Here is a 10587-nt window from a genome sequence, read left to right on the forward strand (position 1 = left end):
CGACCCAGCCGAAGGGCGATACCTACTGGATGTTCTTGATTCGACAAAAGCGTCCGGACCAGAGGCTGTCAGCGGGGAAAAAGCCACTCAGAAGCGAATGAAGAAACAACTCATCTTTCACTTCACATACAGAGGATTACGCACGAAAGGAAAAAAGAGTAAAAGAAGAAAATGGAGTATAAATTACGAAAAGCTGAACCCAAGGACGTGTCTGATATATTACGACTGGTGAAGGTAGATATGCGATTTAACAAAAACCCAAAAACATCTTAACAACACTGATTATTTAATTAAAAACAACAACTGGCAGGTGGGGAATGCTTTGTTTACGGTTAGACGAGTCACATCCGGTTTTGACAGGCGTGATGACGTCACGTTATTTACAGTGTTACAGCAACTGAGTCATGCGGACCTCATAATAATAATCATGTTATTACAGCAGTGCACCTAGATGTAATATTAAATATATAAATATATATATATAACTACAAATATAAGGGAAAAGTTCACAGTGTCCTAAAACGTCAAGGTGACCTCTTTATAATCCTTTACTTTAGGTTGGATTAGGTAATGTGGGACAACTAGGCTCACGTGCATTTATCTCTTTTTCTATTCAATTATTGTAAAGCTTACTAGTGTATGCAGACTGTCTTAGTTATATTGTTTAACATTAAACATGTGAAGATACAGGCTACTAGTAAAAACAACATGTAGGTCAACAACATTAAAAGACCAAATATGGGAACATTTCAGAAAGTTTTGGCAGATAAGGTTGCTTTGTATAAATTCAAAGTATTTCTAAGCCTAAATAATAGTGTTCCAGATTATAAAACATACACATTCTGAAACGATTTGACACAAGGAACATTAGTATATTTGCCATTCTGATTTAACAAGGAAACATCTCAGGGATTTCATAATGATATTAGGTGTTGATATAATGTTTTGGATTCATATGTAAATGTGGTGAACAAGTGAGAATTTCAAAAAGAGTGTCCCACATTACCCTGATCCACCTTAATAAACACAGTCCAGAATCTAAAGATAGTACTTTATAGAGCTGCAACGATAATCGAGTTTTCAACAAAAATGCCAAAAGTTTGCAGTTTCAACTTCCCAATCTGACTATTTAACATCCTACCTGAGTATTGTTGACCTAAAGTAATAATGTGCAACGATTAATCAATTGTTTTAGTCACTTTTTTCCAACAAAAATGCCAAAAGTTTACTGATTCAACTTCCCAAATCTGATTATTTAATGTCCTACCTGAATATCCTTCAGTTGTAACTATTGTAGTGTTGTAACTGTATTTTTTGACATTTTAACTACCTATCTATCTATTATTGTTATTATTATTTATTTATTTTGCAAGTTTTCTGATTCCAGCTTCTCTAATGTGAATATTTTCTGGTGTTTTAAATCCTTATGACAGTACATTTTGGGTTGTGGACAAAAGCAAGACCTCTGAGGAAGTCATTAGAATGATATTTTATGGGCCAAACAACTAAGCAATTATTATATGTGATTTTTAAAAAAAAAAACAAAACCCAACAGGCAGGTGTGAAATGTCCAGAGGATGTCCGAGTGGGAGATCAGTGTCGGTGGCTTTGTTTACAGTCAGACGAGTCACATCCGGACCCACAGACGGGATGATGTCTTACAAACACTGAGTCATGCTGACCCCGAAATAATCACATTAATACTGCAGTGAAACTAGGGGCAATATCACATATATATAGCTACAAATAAAAGGAAAAAGTTCTGCTTCCTGCAACCTCAAAGTGTCTCTTATATAATCATTTATTTTATCTAAACACAGTCCAGAACCTAAAGATACATTATAGAGCTGCTGCTGCAATGTTAAATCAAATTCCCTGATTCCAGCTTCTCAAATTAATTTTGAGTTGTGGACAAAACAAAGCAGCTGAGGAGGTGATGTGTGTGTTATTACCTGACATACATAACAAACACCAGGAAATAGAAGTTCATAGTGTCCTGAAACTCCAAGCTGACGTCTTTTAATCCCTTTATTATTCTGAGTAAAAACCTAAAGATATTCAATACAGCTGCAACAATAATCCATCAGTCACCAACCACTTAGGTAATTAATCATTTTAGGCACTTTTTATTTAGTTTTAATTGTTCCAGCTCAAGACTTAAAAAGTTAATCAGAAACTATTACGATAAGCCAGTGAGTATTTCCATGATCAGTTACCTTAATGAATAATCAGCTGTCAAAACAAGGATGCTGATTATTTCATTATCAATTCATCTGTTAATTATTTAATCTATGAGACTCGGTTTCAACTGCAAAACATCAAATCTTCACATTTGAGAAACTGGACCATCAGTTGTTTTGATCGTTAATTTTCTGAGGACTGAATAAGCGACTTATTGTTGGCTTTCTAACTGAAGTTATATCAACTGGAATCATCTGATATAACAGTCAGTGTTAATGTATCTTAGATGTTTGGGGATTCACATGCCTGTTCTCATTTCCCAAAGCCCAAAGTGACGTTTTCAGCTGTCTTTTGTCCAATCAACAGTTCAAAACTCAAAAATATTCAGTTTACTATCACGTGTGACCAAGAAAAACATCAAATCCTCAAATTTTAGAAGTTAGAACCAAATTTTTGGTGTTTTTGCCTTAAAAAAATTACTTAAATATGTGTACAGTAGTTGCAGCTCTAATGCCAGCTAATAAGAAGTATATATGCAGGTGTAAGAACATTTTTAGTGGTTTATTAGTGTATTTATTAACCTGTATAATGAATGCTTTATAATATATGACAATCATCATAACTGTAGTGTTGAAATGTTAAATAGGAGGTTTAAAATAAAGCGTTTCCATGTGTTTATGATATAATTTGTAGCTCAGTTCATATTTTGGTCACAATTCTTTGCCCCATAAACGCAGTATCAATCAACCAATCGATGAATTGATTTGTCGTTTCGATAGTAAACACAGGTTTTTTTGTTTCTCGTCTCAGGAACTTGCAAAATATGAGGAGATGGAGCACCAGGTGACACTGACTGAGAAGGGTGAGCTCTTATTATTCCTCCTCCTGCTTCTACACACACAGATAATCAATACGTTTGATCTCCTGCTTTAAACACGTTACTTTCCCCCTGCAGAGCTCCTTGAGGATGGATTTGGTGACACCCCGTTCTACCATTGCATCATCACTGAAATCCAAGGAGAAAGCAGCAGTGACGGTACGACACAAGGATCCAAACCGGTTCAAACGGGTCGCATGATGTTTCATTTCCAGACTTCTCTCACTTCCCAGCAGCACATGTCTGATTCTGAGCCTCGTGACAGCGTCTCTTTACCGCCGGCTCCGTCTATACAGCAAACACTTCCTCCTTTTGTGGCATAAATTTAGGTTTCGTCAAGAACTGAAAGCTGCAGCGGCGCGTTTGTTCAGGGGCGCAACGTCCGGCCGCAGCTGCTCGGCTGCAGCTGCTGCTGTTTAAACACGAGCTCAGACGAGTCAAGTGACATTCCTCACATCACACACTGCTTCAAACTGCATCAAAATTCAAGTTTTGACTCTTGTGTTCCATTTTAGGAAGATTAAATTAGATTATCGTTTGTTTACTAAGAAACTCGGTGAAGTCTTACATGTGACACAGAAGACTTTTAATGTTGCATATTTATCTTGTTTCGGTGATCACATCGTCTCCTTTTATGTCAAACATCTGAATAATAGTAAAAACAGGAACACATGCACACTTCTAGGGTTCCTGTTTGAGGCAGAGCAGCTAGAAATAATGCAGACAGGAAGTAGAAACCGCCTCAGTCATGATGATGATGATGATGTTTGATGATGATGTGTCAGAGTTTAATCTAATGTGGTGTCTCTCTTCAGATCCGAAGGTGGTGGGTTTCGCCATGTACTACTTCACCTATGACCCCTGGGTCGGCAAGCAGCTGTACCTGGAGGAGTTCTACGTGATGGACGAGTACAGAGGTGAGAACAAATACTACAAACTACAAACTACAACAAATACTCCTACAGTCAGTACTGTTAGAGATTTTAATTATGCAGCCCATACATCAATGCACCTTCATCTTCCTGCCTTACATACTTAATACAACATGCTGCTCTGTTTTTAATCTACTGCTCTTGGTTATTTATTATACATATTATTGTTGTTTCATTTATATTTTTTTTAGCCTGAGTCTGTGATTTATTTATTATAGCTTGTTTTTGTAGACTTACTCATTGTACTGAATGCTGCTGGACCTAAATGACAAATAAAGCTTGAATTGAATAGACAGGACTCCAGGATGTCTTGCATTGAAAAGGTTTATTTACTTACTTACTTTACTTTTAGGAGAAATGAATGAATGATCAGTACACGTTATGTTCTGATGCTCCCTTCAGTTCTGAAGTTTCTCTCCTGCAGGACTTTAAACCACACAGATAACACCACAGGTTGAGCCATGCCCAAATATGGTCAGATCCAACACATCTATAATATACAGAATGTAGTCTCCTGGTCTAAAGACAGAACATTGCTTAGACGACACTCAGGACCTTTTTATATCAAACCTCTGACTCGTTACCTTTATACCCCGTTCAGGGAAAACAGTCAAATACATATCTGACCTCGGTTGCTATAGCAACACTATCAGAATGCAAATCCTAGTTTGACCCAGTGCATATTAATGATGGAGTGTGAATCCGCCTCACACTGCTCCTCCACTCACCCGTGCTTCCTCTCTTCTCTCCGTCCAGGACTCGGCATCGGCTCGGAGATCCTGCGCCATCTCAGTGACGTGAGTTCATTTAATCTGTGACTCGGTTCAACGCACACATCCTGTTGTTCTTTAGAGTGAAGCAAAGTGGACAGTAAAAAAAATATACAAGAGTACTAACCACAGACTATATGCACGAGTGTATTTACTTTACTATAGAAGCTCATGAATTTCTGCATATTGCACATTTCTACATTTATAAACTACAAGGGAGACGTGCAGGAAGCTGTTTAATCCTGTTTTGAACCAGTAGTCACAGGGAAGCTCATCCAGGTCACATTTATAGATTAAAGATATCACTACAGATTTTAATTAAACTTTTTAACTCTCCTGTTGTCCTCGAGTCAAGGGAGGAAGGAAGGAAAGGAGGGAGGAAGTAAGGAAAGGAGGAAGGAAGTAAGGAGGGAGGAAGGGAGGGAGGAAAGGAGGACAGAGGAAAGAAAGGAGGAAGGAAGGAAGGAAGAAAGAAAAGGAGGGAAGGAAGGAAAGAATGAAGGAGGGAGGGAGGGAGAAAGGAAAATAGGTAGGGAGGAAGGAAGGAAAGAAGGACAGAGGAAAGAAGGAAGGGAGGGAGGAAGGAAGGTAGGAGGGAGAAAGGAAGGGAGGAAGGAAAGAAGGAGGGAGGGAGGAAGGACAGAAGGAAGGAAGAAAGGGGATGTAGGGAAAGAAGGAAGGGCAGAAAGAGAGAAGGAGGGAGGAAGGACAGAAGGAAGGAAGGAAGGGAGGAAAAAAGGAACAGTCAAAACAGACGGGGTCAATTTGACCCGGGAGGACGACACGAAGGTTAAATATTTAAAGTCTTTGTGGTGATGAATTGTCGGGATATTCCTTTAACTCTCTCTCTCTCCTCTTCGTCCTCCAGCTGGCGATGAAGACGCGCTGCACCGGCATGATGTTCGTCGTGGCCGAGAACAACGAGCCGTCGGTCCAGTACTACAAGCGGCGCGGCGCCGAGGATCTCTCTCAGGAGGAAGGCTGGAGGCTGTTCAGGTTCGACAAGACCAGCCTCGTCAAGATGGCCACGCCGGCCGAGGAATGACTGGAGGCCCGGGGAGGGGAGGAGGAGGAGGAGGAAGAGGAGGAGAAGCAGCAGGAGGGAGAGGGGGAGGAAGAGGAGGAGGAAGAGGAGGAGAAGCAGCAGGAGGAGGAGGAGGAGGAGAAGCAGGAGGAAGAGGAACATGAGGAAGAAGAGAAAAAAGAGGAAATGGATAAACAAGAGGAAGAGGAGAAAAAGGAGGAAGAGGAGAAAAAGGAGGAAGAGGAGAAACCAGAGGATAAATGAGGGTTGATTGAGTTCATCTATTAAAAAGGGCAATGTCGTATATTTGTGTTTGTAGTTCATAACGTTAGCAAGCTTTTATTTTTATCTCTTTGCTTTCATGCTTTTATTTTGAAATGTAACTCTTGAGTCAGCGATCGTAACGTTTGATCGATCGTCGTCGTCATTGATACGTTTGATGTTAAAAATCGATTTTAAATTTACAATAAAACAGTAACTGATCACACGTGGAGTGATGTCGTGATTCTGCACATCTGTTAAATGAGGAGCTGCTGGACCATTGAGTAACTGTTCCTGAGCTTTTGGTTTTATCTCATGATCTTCCTCAGCAGACTATCAGGGATGTAAATGTTTAGATTTTCACTTTTTGAGCACTTCAATGAGTTTATGTCCACACTGACTTAAAAGTTGAGTTTCAAAGGTTATTCTTGACAAAGGTATATCAGTCTAAAGTCCATTTAGTAGCTGTTCCTGAGCTTTTGGTTGTATCTCATGATCTTCCTCAGCAGGTGTATTTTCCCCAGAAGTCATGGATTTGCAGATGTTTTTAAATTTGCATTATTAGGTAGTTTATTTTGACTTAAAAGTTAAATTTCACAGTTTATTCTTGACAAAATTAATTCACACAAAGGTCCATTGAGTAGCTGTTCCTGAGCTTTTTGATTGTATCTCATGATCTTCTTCAACAGATCAAAGTTTCCCCCAAGAGATTAGATGTTTTAAAGTTTGTATTATTAGTTTATGGTGACTTAACTTTTAAATTTCAAAGTTTATTCTTGACAAAATAATCTCACACAAAGGTCCATTTAGTAGCTGTTGTTCTGGAGCTTTTGGTTATATCACATGAGCTTCTTCAGCAGGTGTATTTCCCCCAGAAGTCATGGATTTACAGATGTTTTTAGATTTGCATTATTCTGTCATTCTTGGTGATTTAAAAGTTAATTCTCACAGTTTATTCTTGATAAAATAATCTCACACAAAGGTCCATTTAGTAGCTGTTCCTGAGCTTTTTGATTATATCTCATGATCTTCCTCAGATGATGAATTTCCCCCATAAATTGCTGATGTGTGACACTGAAATCTTCATTTCCTACTTTAAGGTGGAGATTTAAAAGTTGAGTTTCAGAGTTCGTTCTGGAGCAGATAATCTCATCCAAAGGTCCATTTAGCAGCCGTTCTGGATCTTTTTGATATAATGATGATACAATAGACTCAAATGTTCCCGAGCAGCCAATAAAAACGGACTTTGACGTGTTTTTTTTAGCTGCTCCTGTCTCCGGTGTGAAGGATGAACTTTGACTCTCGGCAGCAGCACAGCGTGTTCGAGACCTTCACTGATATTATTATGTTTCCTGTTTTTCACTCTGCAGACTAAACAGAGCGTTGCTTTGATTCTGCAGGTGAAAGTCAGCAGTTTTTATACTAAATACAAACATTACTCAAGTTTAACCTTTTAAAATGTTCCTAATTTAAGCAAAAAAAGCCAAAAACATCATTTATGTGGTTTTCTTTGTCTACTTAGATATTAATGAAGTCTCTGAGCCTCACATTTAAACTCAACCTGTCTCATCTGCGTCAAACACTACAGAGAAAAAAAGAGGAAAAACACATCTGTCCTTAGAGACGTGAACATCTGGAAAATGTGGTGGAAACAGGAGAAGCACACCGAGCTGCTCCAAATACTCATTTATTCCTCTGAGAGGAAAAAGAGGAAAATATGATTTATGGGATGAAAGCAGCAGAAAAAACATTTATTAAAGGTGCAGCTCTGAGATTATAGTAAAGAAAGGAGGCATGCATGAAAGATTTAACTAAAAGAAATAAAAATATAGTTTTTAAGTAGCTAACATAATGAAATAAACTGTAATATAACACGACATGGTGCAGAGCTTAAAGGGAGCTGCTGGAGGGAAACAGGATTTATTATCCAACACCTGACTTGTCAAATAGAGCCCGTCAGTTTTGACTGTTCCTTCTTTCCTCCCTTCCTTCCTTTCCTTCCTCCCTTCCTTCTTTCCTCCCTCCCTCCCTCCCTCCTTCCTTCCTTCTTTCCTCCCTCCCTCCTTCTCTTTCTTTCCTCCCCCTCCCTTCCTCCCTTCCTTCTTTCCTCTGTCCTTCCTTCCTCCCTTCCTCTTTTCCTTTCTCTCTCCCTCCTACCTTCCTTCCTTCTTTCCTTCCGTCCTTCCTTCCTTTCCTTCCTCCCTTCCTTGTTTCCTCCCTCCCTCCCTCCTTCCTTCCTCCCTTCCTTCTTTCCTCCCTCCCTCCTTCTCTCTTTCTTTCCTCCCCCTACCTTCCTCCCTTCCTTCTTTCCTTCCTTCCTCCCTTCCTTTCTCTCTCCCTCCTACCTTCCTTCCTTTCCTTCCTTCTTTCCTTTTCTCCCTCCCTCCCTTCCTTCCTTCTTCCCTCCTTTCCTTCCTTCTTCCTTCCTCCCCTTTCCTTCCTTCTTTCCTTCCTTCTTTCCTCCCTCCCTCCTTCTCTCTTTCTTTCCTCCTCCTACCGTCCTCCCTTCCTTCTTTCCTCTGTCCTTCTTTCCTTCCTTCTTCCCTCCGTCCTTCCTTCCTTCTTTCCTTTTCTCCCTCCCTCCCTTCCTTCCCTCCTACATTCTTCCCTCCTTTCCTTCCTTCTTCCCTTCCTCTTTTCCTTTCTATCTCCCTCCTACCTTCCTTCTTTCCTCCGTCCTTCCTTCCTTCTTTCCTTTTCTCCCTCCCTCCCTTCCTTCCCTCCTACATTCTTCCCTCCTTTCCTTCCTTCTTTCCTTCCTCCTTTCCTTCTTTCTTCCTCCCTTCCATCCTTCCTTCCTCCCTCCCTCCCTCCCTCCCTCCCTCCCTTCCTCCTTTCCTTCCTTCTTCCTTCCTTCCTTGACTCGAGGACAACAGGAGGGTTAAATGAGAAACGAAGTAGATGAAGCTAAAGATCCATGTTCAGGCTATCAGACTAGTGTGAGTATTCAGACTCATTACGTGATTTTAGACCCCTAAAAATAAATAAATGACTATCGTTTTATACGACTTTAATTAGTCTGTTAGAGATGGGATGAACACTTATGCTGCAGGTTCAAATGCTTTTATATTAACAGGTTTAATGTATTTTGTTTAGTTGTGTCATTAATATATAATCTTTCCTTCAGGGTTCATTAACTATCTATAGAGTCCTCTCTGTAGAAACCTGTCATTGTTTATTCTGAACCATTATTATTATTATTATTATTATTATTATACTATAGCTGACCACTCTACTATGTATTAATATGTATTGTTGTTATTTACGTTATCCAGTTAAATGAGTAGTTTAGCAGCCGGTCCCTAAAGGTCTGATACTGGAATCACCTCTGGCAAAATCACCAGAGACATTTAAACTAAAACAGCAGCAATAAATAAATAAATAAATAAATAACTAATAACTAATTTCATTTAAATATCCTCAGTGGAAATATATTTACTGGAAAACATGTTGACGTGTTCAATACTTATTTCCCCCACTGTATATATAGTTATAGTTATATATCCTATACGTATGAGTATATTAGATTAAATTTACTTTATTGTCCTAAAGGAAATGTGTCTTGGGCTAAAAGCTGCACATATACAACAACACATTATAATATATAGTAAATAACTTCTGTCAGGTCAGTGTCATCATGGCTAAGCAGCAGCAACTAGGCCAGGTTAGTTTTCCAGCATACGTTGCCATGGTAACTGAACTTGAACTATGCTAAACTTGCTTTATGGAAGCTGTAAAATGAGCCAGACTAACATAATAAACCAGTTTTATTAGCTAACCTTTCTTTATGGAACAAGACCAAGGATAACAGCAGACAACGTAAACATCTCCCTGGCAGAGTCACGCAGGTTTATGATGATCATTTAGGCTCTACAATCGCTCTGACCTTTGGTTTGACTTGTTTATGTTGAATTATTAAACTTTATGTCTGGTTAAATATTAACCCGCTCCTCTGCAGGTCAGGTCAGTGTCGTCCTGTGAGAGCCTGAATGCATCAAAGGTAACACCGATGAGTAAAAGGAAGATTTTGTACAATTAAATGACTGAATTTGCTCCCTTAATTAAAGCTGCAATGTTTATTCTACCTGTTCTTTAGATTAAAACCTGACAGATTATAGGTGCTTCTGTTTGTGCCTTAAAACCCCAAATCATTAAATTATAAGCTACAAAAAACTGCATTAACCCTTCATGAAAGGTGGCGACCACGTGTGGGATTTTCTTTTAAATTAGGTAATTACCTCAGTTTATTTATTTATTTAAATGTTATTAGTTTACATGTATACAAATATTGCAGATTATACACATATAGGCAACATTAAAAATGTGTTGGAGAAGTGCAAAAAAAAACCCTCATATCAACCTCGGACCTCATATTTAATTGTTTTTTCTGTGTTTGATATTTGTTTGGAATGAAAATGGAGATGAAAAATCTGCTAAACAACACTGAGAAAAAGGTTAGTTTAATTATGATCTTAATTTTATTAGTTTATTGTAATTATTTGTCTTTAAATGTAGAAAACTGGAAGTATTAGGCAGCAGAGA

The 10587-nt window shown here is 38.8% G+C and overlaps 1 protein-coding gene across 1 annotated transcript; it reads left to right on the top strand.

The window, feature by feature from the left end:
• Positions 1 to 6271, top strand: LOC134002489 (diamine acetyltransferase 1-like). The gene is made up of 6 exons (XM_062441838.1): positions 1 to 234; positions 2992 to 3043; positions 3137 to 3217; positions 3874 to 3975; positions 4747 to 4787; positions 5629 to 6271. The coding sequence occupies exons 1-6, from the start codon at positions 172 to 174 to the stop codon at positions 5803 to 5805; spliced, it is 516 nt and encodes a 171-aa protein (XP_062297822.1). The 5' UTR covers positions 1 to 171; the 3' UTR covers positions 5806 to 6271.
• Positions 6272 to 10587: the final 4316 nt, after the last annotated feature.

This window comes from Scomber scombrus, chromosome 20 (genome assembly GCF_963691925.1).
Source record: "Scomber scombrus chromosome 20, fScoSco1.1, whole genome shotgun sequence".
Taxonomy (NCBI): domain Eukaryota; kingdom Metazoa; phylum Chordata; class Actinopteri; order Scombriformes; family Scombridae; genus Scomber; species Scomber scombrus.